The 18,063-nt window shown below is 45.0% G+C and overlaps 1 protein-coding gene and 2 pseudogenes across 4 annotated transcripts; 2 read left to right on the top strand and 1 right to left on the bottom strand.

Moving 5' to 3' along the window:
- Nucleotides 1-3,622: 3,622 nt before the first annotated feature.
- On the top strand, nucleotides 3,623-11,802 carry LOC100193745 (PLN03077 superfamily pseudogene; annotated as a pseudogene). Of its 2 annotated transcripts, NR_153805.1 has the most exons (6): nucleotides 3,623-3,882; nucleotides 4,173-5,151; nucleotides 9,978-10,076; nucleotides 10,330-10,407; nucleotides 10,546-10,650; nucleotides 11,334-11,795. The product of NR_153805.1 is annotated as a PLN03077 superfamily pseudogene, transcript variant 2 (transcript). The 2 variants fall into 2 exon arrangements; NR_153804.1 differs by lacking the exons at nucleotides 3,623-3,882; nucleotides 4,173-5,151 and having other exon boundaries at nucleotides 6,378-10,076; nucleotides 11,334-11,802.
- On the bottom strand, nucleotides 5,442-16,411 carry LOC100383381 (Cytosolic enolase pseudogene; annotated as a pseudogene). The gene is made up of 11 exons (NR_146532.1): nucleotides 15,901-16,411; nucleotides 15,494-15,565; nucleotides 15,278-15,394; nucleotides 15,017-15,097; nucleotides 14,627-14,703; nucleotides 14,409-14,512; nucleotides 13,896-13,982; nucleotides 12,965-13,158; nucleotides 12,777-12,859; nucleotides 6,263-6,669; nucleotides 5,442-6,160 (listed from the first exon to the last, which is right to left on the bottom strand). The product of NR_146532.1 is annotated as a Cytosolic enolase pseudogene (transcript).
- Nucleotides 16,412-16,639: 228 nt separating this feature from the next.
- Nucleotides 16,640-17,638, top strand: LOC100274593 (uncharacterized). The gene has a single exon (NM_001148946.2). It carries the CDS (start codon nucleotides 16,868-16,870, stop codon nucleotides 17,342-17,344), a length of 477 nt encoding a protein of 158 aa, NP_001142418.2. The 5' UTR covers nucleotides 16,640-16,867; the 3' UTR covers nucleotides 17,345-17,638.
- The last annotated feature ends 425 nt before the right edge of the window (nucleotides 17,639-18,063 follow it).

An 18,063-nucleotide genomic window follows, 5' to 3' on the forward strand; every position in this document is an offset into this window, starting at 1 on the left:
GATAATTGATCTGCACCATAGTAAAAATAAGTTAGATGTTATTTAGACCACCCGAATCACAGTGAAGTTCGACCATATCAACACGCTTGTACAATGTACTTCTATCTATATGATAGCCTACTTACACACTATACATGATCCAAATTAAATATTGTTTTCGCTCCATATACACATAACGGAAAAGTAAAGTGACATCTTAGGTATCAGCATAGTTTACCCTTATTAAATGCATACTCTCTCTTTCACCCCTGTAAATAAACAGAAACTACTAGCAGTGTTTGCAGGAAAATACATGGGATGTGATTGGGTGATACTGTTATGGTTTCAAATCCTCGGGGGGGGGGGGTATGATCATAATTTAATCCACATACTTCAGAAATATAGTCTAGAAATCAATTTGCATAGCTAAAATTAAAAGGTCAATGCAGACACCGCCGAGTCAGCAGAAACTATAACCTAGCAAATTCTGAATAGCTTGCAATTGGAATACAATTGTTGGCTTATTGGGCACATGAATGCAATTAATTCTCAAGGTCGAAATGCGGAAAACATGTGGAAACAGATTAATTATACAATGGAAGTTCCATGTGAAACCTGCAAAAGAGATAGTTCAACTAAGGAACATCACGACACGAATTGCAAAGTTTCAAGGTTCCAATCCTGTACAAGGACAATTACAGCAACAAATTACATTACATCTCATAACAAGAATCGAAGTTGACCATCCAACTCTAAAGAAGCAGATTCCCTTCAAATCAATATGTGATAAAAGGGGGGAAATCAGAAGAAGAAAAATTACAACAAACCCGTAAGATATATCCTGATAGCATGCATTTCAAAGCAAAAATAAAATAAAAACGGAGAGTTATGACGAAGGAGGCAAGCATAGCTTACTATAACCCAAACAGTGAACAAAAAAAATTAACCAACTATGCCGAACTAAACTCCGCCGGCTTCAACTAAAATCGAACTAAATTGTTGACCCAACCGAGGAATTAATGTATACCAATCTGATTCCTCTAGATCAAACATATTCATGATCTCCTGCTTGCCTCAGAATCTGAAGACCACAGAGAAGCAGATGAACTTTCAGATAAAGAGCTGTAAGACTTGTCCATTGTTTTACTCCTGGTGGTATCTGCTGGTTCAGTCTCAGCGATAGTATCCATCAGTAAGTGCTGTAAGACTTGTCCATTGTTTTCCAAACATCCAACTTCCACTTCCTGCCTGAAAGCCAATATGGACTCATTCACTAGGTTCCAAACCCATTTTTCTTCCCCCCGTCACACTCACAGTTTGAGCTGTGCTGATCATTGTAATGCTTATCATTCCATGCATCATCAAGCAAGGCTGATGCAGTCCCTGCTTCACTGAACTTCTCTGGTTCCTTGATACATCTATTCTCAAGAGATGCTATGCTGCTCATGCGCTCACCTGCTTCAGCGGCTGCTGCAGTTTAGCCATTTGCCACTATTGAGTTTTCAGCAGGTGTACAATCTACAAGTTGGTGCAGTTTTTATCACGAGCCTACAGCAGGCCAGAGTTCTTTGGATATGCAAATTGTATCGAACACAAGACTTTATTTAGATCCAAACAATTCAAAACCACAATATCGATACACTGCTCATTGCGGCAGACAAAGCTGACCACCTAGAGCTGTTTATTGCAAATATAAGCATGTGGCACATTACAATAGCACAGGTTATGTAGCATAAATAATTAGGCTTGGCTGCTTCACAAGATAACCAGTGGCAGCAACTCTGAATCTGATCTCTCGTCGACCGCATCAGCATTTCATCTTCTTTACCTCTCTTTCCTCGCTCTCATCCACAGCATCAGCTTCACAGCAGGGAGCATCACTCTCTGAGCGATTCTTGACAATGTCACCAGTGAAGTCCTACCATAAGTCATGCTTATGTGGACAGTGGTTCTAATGCATGGCTGTTAAAAACATTGCAGGTAACAGTCGAAGAGAAGTCCTACCATAAGTCATGCTTCAAATGCTCCCACGGGGGCTGCGCGATTACACCTTCCAACTATGCAGCCTTGGAGGGCATCCTCTACTGCAAACACCATTTCTCCCAACTTTTCAAGGAGAAGGGAAGCTACAACCACTTGATCAAGTGCGCGTCCGTCAAGCGCGCTGCTGAAGCACAGCCAGAACAACCGGCCTCTGATTCCTCCTCCTGACCACGCCATTTAAACAGTGGGGGTTTGGAGGCGAGAGAGTTGGGAAGCCTCCTGTTTCTACTTAAAACCGCGTGATGTATGTTATTCCATCTATGCCCCGAGGATACTAGACTACTACTCTATTTTGGTATCCTCTGCTGTGCTAGCTGGATCATATCAGCGAACCATGGAATTGCTGTCATTTTCAATGAAACTGTTGTGCATCAAGTAGTGAAATCTTCACTGAAATCGGGTATCTTGCCTTTATTGATCAATATATTATCTATGTTGTTTTGTTGTCTTTAGTACTATGCAATCTGGTTTGGTAAATGGTCAAACTAAAAGGTTCTTTTTGGTTGAGTTGGTTGAGTGAACTTTCTTTTCTCTAGATATAGGTCAAAAAGCGACCCATTTTTGGGAGGTTTCTTTCTCCCAGAAAGGGAAATTGAAGAAGCTATCTCAGACAAGGGTTAAGGCTATCTCCAGTAAACTTTATATGATTGTGCAAAACATTGTATTGTAAATTGCATTGTCTGTAGAGTGAAATTTAAAATAAAGTATGCGATAGGTTGAAGACTCATCATACTCACAAAGATTTTTGAAGCACGAGCATAAGCCTAACTACACTATTAATATCTGGCCTATCATACTCTCACAAAGATTCTTCAAGCACGAACATAAGCCGGCTGTAAAGTTTCCCTTGTTTCTCGTATCCTTATCTCTAAATATAATATAAAACGTACGTGGCATCTTAGACCGGCTCCAGCGAGAACCTATAAAAGGTCATGTCCTCTAAATATAGAGGTTTGTCAGATCCGTTATCCCTCCAACAAGAGACTCTAAAAGGTCCTCTAAAATTTAGAGGACGGCATGCCTGCGCTATGTATACAGGGTGTACGGTAGTCCTCTATACACTACTGTGTGTCTGCGTTCACGTGCTGACGAGCGGTAATAAATAATATAGAATGCTAAATCTGGTAACACTGTTGATATAGAGGATGAAATTTAGAGAATATTACTGGAGATGGAGATATAGAGTACATAATTTTTTAGAGAGTGATGTAAAATATAGAGAATATTCTTTTAGATGATGAAATTTAGGAGACGTTTCTGGAGACAGCCTTATATAACCTATATGTTTGGTTTGAGGTCAAAAATAATGGGATATGACCATCTATAGATTTAGAGATATAGATATTTATATTGTCTGTTTGGTTAGAATTTAGATGAATGGAACCAGCAACCGTGTATATGGCCACATGGAACACTATTTTATATTATCTCTACTACTTATTAAGACACTAAGAGTAACCTGCTGTTCTGCCTTCGATCGATCTCCACCGTCCACGTCCCGCTCGCTCGTTCCTCCCATCTGCTCAACCGTCCGCCCGCACGAACTCGTCGGTTCGTCACCTCATTCTCGACGCCCACCTTCCACACCCTCACAAAACTCACGGAGGCCATTGTCGCCGCCGCCCTTCCGCCTCATCCTTTCCACGCCCACTACTCTTGCCCCCTCCCACGACCTCAACTCTGCCATGGCACCTCTTCGCGAAGTATTCCTCCTCCACGACGCCCTTGCCCTCCAATGGTCGACGCATCCACCTCGAGCACACCTGCCTCATGCCCGCGACCTAATCTGCTCAACTGAGGGAGAGCGAGGTGGTGGTAGCACGTCGACAATTTGGTCGGGAGTCGACACTCGGGCTCGGGGTATCGTCTCGCTTGCCCGCAGCCCTTCCTGAATAATTTGTGTGTTTCTCTTTGGCGTTGTAATGTGATTGAAGGCGTGCCAGTTCTTTTGATTTGGTTTTCGTCTATGATTTCTTATGCTCGACAGGAACCGGGTCTAGGTTTCGCTTCTATTCAGTTGTTTAAGTGTCGAATTATGTGCATGTTTTTTTTAATATATTGCCTTATTTGTGAAATTATCTCTTATAAATGTGCTATTGAACTTGGGATTTAATCATTTAATCGTTGAGGAAGTCTGATGCTTGTTTCAGGATTGTGCGTTCTTGGTCTTTTGCGGCTCGGCATGTCTCCGTTCCAGGGATACAGAGGAGATGCGGTTTCAGGGTTTGAACGTTACTAATTATGCTTCTCTTGTCATGATGGGGTACTATGGGAAGTCAATCAAAGATCTGGCCCTCGCTCGCATCCCTGCTGTCAGTGAGAGGGGGTTCTAGGTGATGGCTAATGCCCTGGTCCTGCAGAAGCTTAGGCATATGACTATTGTCTCCTGCCCGGGACTCATGGATCTTGCTCTTGCATCCGCGCCAAGTTCAGCCCAAGTTTGAGGCTTGTTAACCTCAAGAAGTGCAGCAAGGTCTCAGACGGATGTCTGAAGGAATTTACATAATCATCTAAGGCCTGGAGAGTTTGCAGATCGAGGAATGCAGCAAGGTTACTCTTACGGGCATTCTTGCTTTCTTCCTCAACTGTAGCCCAAAGTTCAAGTCCCTCTCTCTGTCCAAGTGCATCGAGATCAAGGACATATGCTCCGCATCTGCACAGCTTCCAGTATGCAAATCGCTTCGGTCCCTGGCCATCAAGGATTGCTCAGGCTTCACCGACACCAGCCTTCCTATGGTGGGCATGTTCTGCCCTCAGCTGGAGAACATCAATTTGAGTGGCCTTAGTGCAGTCACCGACAATGGCTTCCTTCCACTAATGAAGAGCTCGGACAGTGGGCTGGTCGACATTGATTTGAACAGCTGCGAGAATCTCACGGTCACGGACGCGGCTGTTTCTGCCTTGGTTAAGGACCATGACGCTTCCCTTGCCACCTCATTGACCATGATGCAAGCCTGTTCGCCATCTGTGAGAGTTGCAGCCAGCTCATCGAGCTCAACCTTTCGAACTGCATGGTCAATGACTACAATGGCGCGGTCTTGGAAGCGACGAAGCAGCTCAGGCTGTGTGGCTGTATGAAGGTCACCCAGAAGAGCGTGAGCTTGAAGCCCTTCATCAAACGTTTCTAAGGTTATATCAATTTATTCTCTACTACTGTCATTGATGCACTACTCAAAATTTAAGCCATTTGTGCAATAAAGCCAGTAGTATCCATCAATAAATATCGCTAAACATTTGGTCTGCATATCGTATTTGTTGTTCATTCCAACAACATAAAAATGTAGCTCATATCCTGTTAAAATGTTTCTAAGTATAGGCCGATCTGTTGTTTCTTTTTTTTGTTTATTAGGTTCTCTAATGTCTGAATATCTGCTTGTGCTTCCAAATTCTATTTTCTTATGCTCAGTATCAGTCGATGCAAAATAAAACATGGCTTACCTAATCCAACTAGCAGTACATGTAAATGAGTCAATATTGGAAACAAAATTATTTTGTAAGTAACAGTTCATTTAGCAGCAGCATATATCCGATGAAATGAGAAGTAGTGATTCCTCAGCTTGCATATCTGCGTGTGCTTGAGCTTGAACCAAGGAGCTGAGACTGCGCTTGTGCCTGTGCTTGTGCATGTGCTTGAGCATGATCTTGTGCCTGTGCTTGCGCATGAGCCTGTGCCATGGCCTTGGCTTGGGCTTGACTCTGTTGCTTTAGGAACTGATTCATTCGTTCGAGCAGCTGCACAGCTTTCCTCTTTCTTCTCTCTGTGCCACTTTCGTCTGCTAGCTCCTCCAGCAAAGACACGATGCCCTGCTCCTGTGCTTCGGCAAGATGTTGTTGCTGCTGCTCACCCCATTTCATAGATGGACCATAACAGCAGCAGCATTTTCCTTGTTCCTTGGAGATCCATTTCTGACAACTCCAACAAGTACAGGCACTGCAGAAGCAGCGCCAATTGCTGCCTTCCCCTCAGGATGGCCTGAGAGGATTGTCAATATTGCAAGGGCCTCATCTACCATCCCACTTTCAGTCTCCATGAGCAGTTCTGGTAGTATCCAGCTCTAACAGTCTTCCCCTTGTTGCCTTGGTAAATACACAAGTTAAACAGTGCTGTTGTTGCATCCCTTTTACCTCGCTCATAAGTCTGCAGAGGCATATGCAAGGAATTATAGTGAGCTGAAATGCACAAGGTATGTATATTGAATGGAAACATTTTAACAGGATTTGGGACAAAAGTAAGACTTGCCCAGTGGCAACAATAACTGGGTCTTTCATTAAATCCAGTGATATTGGGCAATAGAAATCATCAGGAATAACAGGACATGCTGAGTTGCCTTTTGGAGAACTTTTTCCACCCATCTCAGGGTCTTCTGCCTGCACAAAATCCTTAATCTCTTTTAGGAGCGTTGACATCTTTTCAACAATGCCACCAGGATCACCGCCACTAGCCATCTCATGCAAGGTCAAAGATTCATGATTGAGGTCATATATTGTGACAAGCTGCAACTTCTCAGATAACCATCGAAGAATATTTGCGTCAACGCTAGCACTGCTGCTTGAATTATAGAGAGACATCAGGTCATTAAAAAGATTATCGTCACATGAATCCGATCGTTCCTTAGCTCTTTTGAACTGAGTATGCACCAAGTCAACCTGCATAACATTGAAAATATTATGGTACACAAAACAAGGAAAAATATCAAAACAGTAGTAATATAAAAAACATTAATGAAAATAGAAATTTTGGAATTTAGTAGTCTACCTGCTCTCTTACTTCATCAGATATATTAAGTTCATCAAACAAGATACCAGCTAAGGCTTATTCAAGACTTACAGTGACGTCCTGGAAAGTCTTCAATATTTCTCTCTGTCAAGAACTTGCAAATATCATAGGCATTTACTATGAACGGCCATGCTGGTGTATCTAGCACTAATCTCTACTACTAATTATGTGACTAATGTAGGCGTCCACCCCCCCATGGTGCAGGTTCTGCCGCGCGCACCCTGCCCCGCATCCGCCCCGCACATCTCGCCCGCATCCCGCCGTCGTCCCGCGCTCCTTCCATCCTCCGCCCTCATCCCGCCGCCCTCCTTCCATTTTGAGCTTTGACGGCGCGGATCCCCAACGCTCCCTTCCATCCTCACGGATCCCCCCACCCTCGAATCCCGCGCTCCCTCCCTGTCGGGAACCATAATTAGGGGTACCCCCAAGACTCCTAATCTCAGTTGGTAACCCCCATCAGCACAAAGCTGCAAAGGCCTGATGGGCGCGATTAAGGTCAAGGCACAATCCACTCAAGGGACGCGATCTCGCCTCGCCCGAGCCCAGCCTCGGGCAAAAGCAGCCGACCCCGGAGGATTCACGTCTCGCCCGAGGGCCCCCTCAAGCAACGGACACACCTTCGGCTCGCCCGAGACCCAGTCTTCGCAGAGAAGCAACCTTGGCCAGATCGCCACACCAACCGACCGTATCGCAAGAGCATTTAATGCAAGGATCGCCTGACACCTTATCCTGACGCGCGCTCTTCAGTCGACAGAGCCGAAGTGACCGCAGTCACTTCGCCGCTCCACTGACCGACCTGATAAGAAAACAGCGCCGCCTGCGTCACTCCGACTGCTGTGCCACTCGACAAAGTGAGGCTGACAGCAGCTAAGTCCAGCCTCGGGCGGCATAGGAAGCTCCGCCTCGCCCGACCCCAGGGCTCAGGCTCAACCTCGACGCTGGACGACGGACTCCGCCTCGCCCGACCCCAGGGCTCGGGCTCAACCTCGACGCTGGACTCCGCCCCGCCCGACCCCAGGGCTCGGACACAGCCTCGGCCTCAGAAGACGGTCTCCGCCTCGCCCGACCCCAGGGCTCGGGCTCAACCTCGACGCTGGACGACGGACTCCGCCTCGCCCGACCCCAGGGCTCGGACACAGCCTCGGCCTCGGAAGACGGTCTCCGCCTCGCCCGACCCCAGGGCTCGGGCTCAACCTCGACCTCGGAGGAGCCTCCGCCTCGCCCGACCTCGGGCTCGAACCTGCCACGTCACAAGGAAGGCCATCATTACCCTACCCCTAGCTAGCTCAGGCTACGGGGAACAAGACCGGCGTCCCATCCGGCTCGCCCCAGTAAACAAATAATGATGGCGCCCCACGTGCTCCATGACGACGACGGCTCTCAGCCCCTTACGGAAGCAAGGAGACGTCAGCAAGGATTCGACAGCCCCGACAGCTATCCTTCCGCAGGGCTCCAGCTCTCCTCCGACGGCCACGACATCACATGAACAGGGTGCCAAAACCTCTCTGACTGCCACGACGGCATGTACTTAGGGCTCTAGCTCCTCTCTGCTAGACACGTTAGCACACTGCTGCACCCCCCATTGTAAACCTAGACCCTCTCCTTACGCCTATAAAAGGAAGGTCCATGGCTCTCGTACGAGAAGGTTGGCCGTGTGGGAGAACGGGCCGGCGCATAAGGCTCTCGCCCTCTCTCTCTCCCACGCGAACGCTTGTAACCCCCTACTGCAAGCGCACCCGACCTGGGCGCAAGGCAACACGAAGGCCGTGGGTTTTCCCTTTGCCTGTTTCTTCCCCCCTTCGTGCTCCGTCTCGCGCCGACCCATCTGGGCTGGGACACGCAGCGACAATTCACTCGTCGGTCCAGGGACCCCCTGGGGTCGAAACGCCGACACTCCCGCGCTTCCTCCACGCTCCCTTCCATACAGCGGGCCCGATCCGATTCGGCTTCCGTCTCACTCATCTCACCTGGCCTCCGCGGAGAGATCTAGCGGTGGAGGCGATGCCACTGGGCGACGGCGCGGAGGCGACGGACTTCGTGCTGCCGGACGAGCTCCTGGCGGCGTTGCCGCAGGACCCCTACGAGCAGCTGGATCTGGCACGCCACATCACCGCGCTGGCGGTATCCGGGCGGGTGTCCGGCCTGGAGCGGGAGGCAGGGCGCCTACGGGCGGAGGGTGCGGGGAAGGACCGCGAGAACGCCGAGCTCCGGGAGCGAGTGGTGTTGCTCGATACCGCGCTGCAGGAGACCAACGCCAGGCTCCGCTCCCCCATGCTCACGACGACAGATCTCGTCCCTTCCTACGATCACGAAGCCACAGCTTTCGACGACTCGTGACCTCCCCTGTCGAGTCCCCTCTCCCATCGGTCCGTAGCGTGCGCATCTCAGCGTGCCGCCGACGCTCTACCCCACCCACCCACCACAAGGGCCCTCCGCGTCGTCTGAGCTTGGCCTCGACGGCATTGGCGTGATGAAGGTCCTCCCCGATCAGTAGACCTTCCTCGCACTACTGAGGTCGGTGGAACGCCTGTCCGCGGGGAGGCAGGTGCACGCCCATGTCGTTGTGAGTGGTTTGCACTCACGCGTGTACCTGTGGAACTCTCTGATCAAGATGTACATCGACGTCGGGGATGTGGAGACCACCGAGCTGATGTTCCGTTCTGCACTGGTGTTGGATACCGTGTCTTGCAACATCATGATATCTGGGTATGTGAATGAAGGGTGCACCCTGATGGCGTTGTGATTTTTCCGTGACATGGCAAGCCGGGGGATTGTTGTTGATTAGTATACCGCCGTTGCTCTGCTCACTTGTTGTGGGCGCCTGAAGAACGAGATTATTGGGAGGTCTGTCCTGGCGCACGGACCTTATGGGAAGCTAGAGGTCTGAGCTATTGGGAAGCTAGAATTTATGTTTTTATCAATGTTTAGTCATTAACTAATTAATTGCACATCATTTTGTTGTATATTTATTAACTAATCGAGTGTTGCATACGATTTTCAGAAGCATTTGAAGACGCAGAAATTACTCATGTTGACGATACAGTAGATCCTGTTAGAGACATGTAAACTATTAGTGAAGAGCTCAGACTAAGTTTTCATTGGACTTTGTTGATTTACAAGATCAGTTGTACAACACTTAAACCTTTTTTCGACACTATTCTGTTTCTATTTTCTGCAGGATATAGAGTTCATGAAAAAGAAACTTGAGGGCCTTGATAAGCCAATGAAGAGGAGCAATGATAAGCTGCTCAAAATTGAGCATGAATTATGTGAGAGGGTGCGGCATCAATTACTTCAATTCTTCTGCATAACTATGGGTCTTTTAGCAGCCTTACTAAAATATGATTGAAAATGAAAATCCTTTATCGGCGGGTTTGTATAATGGCACAACAGAAGTGCACGGGCATATACCTAATTAATTAACATTTATTGAATCATTGTAAAATGGCACAACAGATTACTGAATTAGAAATGTAGGTTTGTATCGTATTCATTCCTTCGTTAATTGCGTCCTTATGTTCTCGCTGCAGATTGATCTAGCACAATGCCGAGGAGACTGGAGACTAAACTTGGAGGTGCTACTGAAGGATGTGACTTTGAGTCAAAGGGTAAAAGTGATAATGAGATGTGTGTGTGTTGTATTTTCATTCCTCAGGACAATAATGTTATTTGTAGGTAGAAGTTATTGTACATCTGTTATGTGTTTTCTGCCTGATCGTCGTTTATGCTTGCCTCTTGAATAACAGGTAGCACATGGAGAGCTTGAATTGAATTCAAGCTTGGATATGCTTGGAAAATATTTGTATTAGATCACCTAGAAGGGTGATTGATGCTTGTTATTGGCCAAGCAGGTAGGTATCACATTTGTCTTTCTTTTGCTGTTGTAGGTTTTTTAGTTGTAACTGTCTTTTGTGTTGCTTGTTTGAATCTGGGCTGGAAGAAAAAGGTGCAAAATTGAATATGAATTGGTCTTGGAAAATTCAAACACATTGATTTTAAATATTATGAGATCCTTATGTTTCTTGTTCTTTAGAACAACTGCATCCTATATGATTACTCATATGGACTTTAGTTTCAAGTGGATTATGTAATTCTTTTGTTTCAGTTCATTGTTGCACATCTTGGCATGACTGCATTGTGGGCTACAATATGTCTCTCTTCATGCTTTGGTGATGAACATTTGACGCTTAGTTTCATAATAGAAGTATTGTATTAAACATATAAGGTAGTGAGTGAACCAGCTCTTTAGTTGTCTACTGCCATGAGTGTAATGACTATCTCTGCTAATTCTTAGTTTGGTGGTACAATGGTACTATCTGATTTCATAGTGTAACTTTGATTTAACAGAGATATATATGTCTGCATGAGACCTATTTAATTGAGCCAGTACTAGACACATGTAATAGGCATCTACATGTGTTGTCACTCGACGATCGTAAATGATTAGTAAATTTAAAATAATTGACTCTACATATGCCATATGGCTTTGTAGTAGTGAGATTCGATGTTCCCTGAAACAATATGCACTTTGTAGGTAGTCAGATGAAGATTGTAAAAAACAAGCATGCTCAACCCTTCAAGAATGCACAGTTTGAGCTTGAATTTGGAAAGGGGATATGGCACAGTTCAGAGTTTTTTGAACAGAATTTCTGGAGCAGTTGTTCCTATAAAATAATATTTTAGGTCTTGAAGCCACCACCGTTTGGATTGACATGATCTGTGGTATTCTGGTGATCTCATTATAACATACTTCATTTCTTATTGTGCTTATACAGTAGTGTAGCGGGAAGAGAATTCACATTGCGTGAAATCATGTTGATAGCTAAGAGGTGGAAGTTGAAGTAAGCCGGGAAGGGTGAGGTATTGGGAACTGTGGCATTTACAGTTCAGTAAGCAGCAGTAAAATGTAGTGGTGTGGTCGTGTATATATGATGTGCACATTTTGAACTCAGGCATTCTTTATTGAGTGCTGCTAGAATTACATTGAGCTCCCTCCACTTCTGATACTTGCCTGGTTTTGCGTCAATTGGATCTGTTTGTCCGTCCTCACCACTGTTATCTGTTTTTGCTAATTTGGGCATTATCTATGACAGAAGAAGAACGATTATGAATTATTGATTAAATTGAACAGAATGTTGTTCTAAGAACAAAAACATATTATTTCACTGAATATTTCATTTAATCAAGATGTACCTGTATGATATATAGATACCGTAGCAACGCACGGGTAACTAACTAGTAGACTATTATTTACAACGTAGAATTTGAAACATGAGATATAATGAGTAATGTTGTCGAAGATAGCCTTATAGATGAATTGCCATCTTCAGTGATATTCAGGAAACCAAATGCATCCTTACACCATCTTATTATGCTTGCTTATAATTCACGGTTTTAAAGTTGCTGACATCGCCTATAATATTTGTTTGCGCCACTCAGGTCAAAACAAATAGAAAAGTCTAGATTGCTTTTGTGTATATGTTCATCCATATAGTCCTGTTATCTTGTGCGCCAGATATTTCCACCTTTTAATTCAAAAAGATTTAAAATCCCTTATGCGGACTAACATTAAAATCAATTGGGACTGCCTTAAATCATAAACGTACGGTACTGTCCACAGTGTAGACCTCGTAGACCAGGTTATTAGGCATTCATCCCATCTAGGCAAAGTAGATTGAAAAAACAAATGTATGCACTCATGCAAATGGTTTAGGTAATAACTGTAGTTCAAGTCAGACGCGAGCAATACCGAATAGTTTCATAACCTTGATGAGCATCAACTATATGATTATCAGATACGAAAAAGGACCAGTTCACTAGAATGTAACTCATTTCTAGTTCTTAAACCATGTTTTGTACTCATGTTTATAACCCATGCTATAAATGGTGCATTTCACCACCCTATTTCCATATCCTTGTTGAGGACGAGCACACACAATTGGACAAGACAACAAAGAAAAGATAAGTGGCTACATACAAAGGCGGGTCAAGATTTTCAATTCTCCCCTGCATAGACGCCTTCACTTCCAAGTTCTTCCTCTATTGATCTATTCTAAGCAGCTGCAAAGTCAACGTTGCAAGGTTACCACAAGTCATATGTATTCATGGTGGTGTGTATGCTGTGTACTCACATAGAAATATGAGGGATTCAACAGAAAGAAAAACCTGATTGTATTTAGTTAGACTCCACGGCATGGGACACTGGCTTTGATCTGTCCGGCTGCAGCACCAACAGCCAGGTCAGCAATGAAAGAATCCTCAGTATCTCCAGACCTATGTGACACCATCACACCCCAATGTGCATCATTTGCCTGCTTCACAACCTCTATCGCCTCAGTGACAGTGCCCACTTGATTTGCCTGCATAAAAATGTTAGACAAAGTGACAAACTAAACATGACAAGAAACACAACAGGTATACTAAGGGCCCCTACGGAATATAGAAACTTTGCAGGCAGCAGTATCAGTATGTTTCCTGCAAAAAAAAGGGCAGACCCAGTACCGGAGGCTCTCACATGAGTAGGGTCTAGTGAAGGGATAAACCGAGACAAGTGTTCACCCCGCAAATGCAGATAGCTGCTTCGAACCCACAAACTGGTGGCTTAGTGAGGCGGCTCACCAGTCCTACCCTTCTCATGTTCGAAATAGGGCTTCAACAGAACCCATGAACTTTAAGGGAGCAAGGCTGTGATAAAAATACAAGTGCAAGCAAGAGGTTGTATACCACAATGTATCTAGAGGTTACATTAATTGCAAGTTTCTCAGCTTTCAGCAAATTCAAACAATATATGGATAATAAATGTATTACTATTTCAGATTGAATACAACACTGTTTTATATAAATAAACTTACAACACAACTCAGACTACACAAAGCTTCATTCATAATGAACATCGAGAAGGAAGAGTAGCATTCTAATAAAGAATTAAGTATGTTGTATGAGCATCCAAATTTTGTCAAATAAAGCATGCCTAATTCCAGATTTACACATCATTTGACACTGTTACTTGTCACACTCGAACTATTCCAATAACATGGATATATAACACAAACTAGCCCCAATATGGAAGAATTTGTATGGATGACTTGATACTTGCCTTGAGAACAAGAGCATTGCAAGTGTACTCACTAACTGCCCGCTTAATGCGTTCAGGGTCAGACATCAACAAGTCATCCCATGCAACCTGTAGACATTTCATACCATGAGATACTCATGAACTAATAACTGAAGATTAGAAGAACCCAATGCATTCACGTAGAAAATACAAAAGAACCCAATGCATTGACTATAGAATCAACTAAAATTCAAGCTCACTATTTCTAATGTTCAAGATTGTACAGTATCTCATCATCCGGATGCAAGTAGAGTACATAGCAACATCACCAAACAGATGACAGCACAGAAAAAATGAGGCATAAATAATATGGATAGGGGCCTAAAAGTGAAAATACTATGTGAAATACTTCCAGTAAGCAGACACCACCAGAGCAGCAGAATGATTACATCCTATCACCAAATTTCATAGTTTGTTTAATATTTTTATTTACAGAGTTAAATTTTGAACATTTACATAGTCCATGCATAGGCAATGCACTGCTTTTCTACTTACCTACACAAAAATCAGTAGCAGCAACATCAATTGTCAATTTTATTCTTCCATTATACCCAGCCCTCTCTATTGCCGCAATAACAAGATCCAGGCCTTCAGATATGCTAAACATTAATAAAGCAACATAAATATGGCATATTGAAATCCATATGTTGGTCCTCAATTGTGAAAAAAAGAAATGTATGATGTAAAAAAATAGTAAATTGTTTCTCACTTGCCTGGAAATATTTGGAGCAAACCCACCATGATCTCCAATGTTGCAGCTGTCTGAGCCACATTTCTCCAAGATAATATCCTGTAAAAGTAACTAGTAAGTAAATTCTACAAAAGTGAGCAAACCTTTCTGGCAGTCTGAAGGCAAAGATTGTAAGGGCTAAGAGGGCCCTTAATGTCAGTACTTTGCCTCAATGACAACCGACCCAAATGAATTAATATATTATCTAAATTCAGACGGGAAAAAGAGAGAAGGAATCAGGAAGGCTGAGTGCAATATTAGTTTTTCATTGAGCACAATCTTATTATGTTTGATGAACATCTTGAACAAAGTATGAGTGGAAAACAACACTTATGTTATATCTGCAGCACAGATTGTTAGAAGTGAAGGCTACCTTGAGATGGTGATAGGTCTCTGAACCCATCTGCATTGCTTCTTCGAAGTTCATAGCACCAACAAGAAGAATCATAATTTCCTACAAATAAGAAATGTTTATAGTTACTCCAAAACTACAGTTAAACATATTGATATGGTTGATATACATGAACAACTAACTGTCTTAATATGTTTCTGTTTAGGCAAAAGATGACACAAGTGGACAAAGTAAGGGAATAATGCATTCAACTTCTCAGACTCTAAAGGTTTGGATGAATACTTGAATGGGAAGACCATTTCCAGCATGCTTTCCACCATTAATGACTGTATTTGCAGGGACAGGAAGAGTTGTAGCGCTTTTGCCAACAAGATCCGCTATATGCTTGTAGAGTGGAACCTGCACAGCAACAAGCATCCAATGATCTGAGAATAAGAATTATGTGCGGTGGCATGACACATTTACCAAATTATGATGATTTTAGCAGAAGAGCAGCACCTCTTTTTCAGCAGCACCAGCTTTGCAAGCTGCAATTGACACTGCCAGCATAGTATTTGCTCCAAGCTCAGCCTGCATTTCGCACAATATCATATCTATTTCCATTTGGATAAAATCTATTTGCCAGAAATATGGGAACGGAATCAAGATACAGAAAAAAGTTGAGGCTGTAGTGGTAAGTGGGAACACAAGTACAGTGAAAAGATAGCATTATTTCCGAACAGTCAAATTAACCGAAATAAGTAGTATCACATACTGACCCTAAATTGACTACACCCAATGTAAAGAATTGCTTGTGCATATTGAGCCATCAGTTGTTTGTTTGTGTAATGGATTTGACAATGCAGAATTCAGGAGCAAAAAAAACCGCAAAGGAGAGAGAGGGAAAGGATCTCCGAGTATCCCACCTGTGGCGCGCCTTGTCAAGTCCATGATGGCCTGGTCGATCTGCGCCTGCTGCTGCGGATCCATCCCAACGAGTGCCTCCGACACCTTGTCGTTGATCACCCGCACCGCGTAGGCGACCCCCCTGGCGAGGAACTTCCGCCTCTCGGAGGCCCCGGCCGCGTCGGCGGCGGCGCCCTCGAGCGCGCCCACGCTAGCCGTAGATGCTCGGTGCACGGCCTTGTTGGTGTGCAACTCGACCTCAACGGCCGGTGCGCTACGCCCGTCAAGGATCTGGCGCGCCCGCACCCTCGTGATCACGGTGGGCGCCTCCCGCCTCATGTGGCCGACGATGAAAAGCGCCGGGTCAGGGGCCTTGGCGCGGACCGCCGTATTCAGGGCCTCCTCGCTCTTGCGCGAGAGCAGGTGCTTCCCCAGGTACTCCTGCACTGACATGGCTGCCACAGCGGTGGAATTTTCTTGTCCTCACGACTTCGCCACGTCGTCCTCACCTCCCTGGCTTCCCACGACTCCGCCGTATCGAGGTGCTCGGTGGGTCGCCTTAATCCGAAGTCCGAACTAGGAAGACGAGACAGAGAGGTCTGAGGAATGGGCCTCGTTTGATGTTGAGCTGAATTATTTTTCCAGCATAAGCCCAGGTCTTGGTCCATGAACAAAATTACTAGAAACCCAGCCCAGTACTACGATCTAAAAGAGGGACTGCCACTGGATAGCTCTCTCTAGCATTCTCCACGCTCCAATACAGCGGCGTCGGGTCTATCCGGGTCTATCCGCGAACACGTGAGAACTCTCCAGAAACTGCTTTCTCCTCCACTTCATCTCTCTCGCTTTCCCTCTATAAAAAGACCCCTTCTAGGAATTGAGGGAGACAGCAAGCAGCGATCCGAAGCTCAATCAATTCACTCAAACCTCTTCCCCAAATCTTCGATTAGATTCTCGTTGACAAGAAGACTAGAACCGAACCTGACCATGTCGCTGATCCGCCGCAGCAACGTGTTCGATCCCTTCTCCCTCGACCTCTGGGACCCCTTTGAGGGCTTCCCCTTCGGCTCCGGCAACAGCAGCAGTCTCTTCCCCTCGTTCCCGCGGACCAGCTCGGAGACCGCGGCCTTCGCTGGCGCGCGGATCGACTGGAAGGAGACTCCAGAGGCGCACGTGTTCAAGGCCGACGTACCGGGGCTGAAGAAGGAGGAGGTCAAGGTGGAGGTCGAGGACGGCAACGTCCTTCAGATCAGCGGCGAGCGCAACAAGGAGCAGGAGGAGAAGACGGACACCTGGCACCGCGTGGAGCGGAGCAGCGGGAGGTTCCTGCGCAGGTTCCGACTGCCCGAGAACGCCAAGACGGAGCAGATCACGGCCGCCATGGAGAACGGCGTGCTTACAGTCACTGTGCCGAAGGAGGACGCCAAGAAGCCTGAAGTGAAGTCCATTCAGATCTCCGGCTAGACCTCGGTCTGCGGTCGTCGTACCTGCGTGGTTTGAGGAACGGCAGTTCGCCTCGGTCGTTCTGTGAAATAAAATTGGGTTACAAGAATTATGGCGTTTGTCAATATGGTCGTAATGTCGTAGGATGGTGGAATGTGGTCACAAACTTTGCGTATGTTGGGTCTACTTGTGGTGTCTGAATCTATGTATGGATGTCATGAGTTTGTCTACTAGAGTTCTAGTTCCTGTGGTGTTCGTATGATGTATATCATGAGTTAACTCTATCTAAAATTTCTTCATTATGGTATTTTTAAGAAATAAATTCTTTATTATGGTTTTTTTAAAGGGACTATGTCCATCCTAACAAGAGCAACGTCCAATAATTCTCTAAAACTTAAATTTAAGAACCGAATAAAAAATGAGTAGTTTTTAAATACTTTCTATCTAACCTTATTTACTCTTCTCCATATTTTAGTAGTTTTTTAAATAGACTTACTAAATTTAGTTACTCTATATTTTGGTAACTCGACAGAATACAATCTGTGATTAATTTTTCTCACATGTGGTAGCTAGATACGACACTTTTTTTTTTACTTTTTAGCACATGCACAATGGAGTAGTTAGATTCAACACTTATGACACAAGTTTTTTCTTCACCGTTGGACTATTATTGTCGCATATGTTGCCACCGCGAACCACCGCTCCTCTATAGGTTATGTCAATCGACCTTTCCTCTTTTG

The sequence above is a fragment of the Zea mays genome, chromosome 1 (genome assembly GCF_902167145.1).
Source record: "Zea mays cultivar B73 chromosome 1, Zm-B73-REFERENCE-NAM-5.0, whole genome shotgun sequence".
Classification (NCBI taxonomy): Eukaryota; Viridiplantae; Streptophyta; class Magnoliopsida; order Poales; family Poaceae; genus Zea; species Zea mays.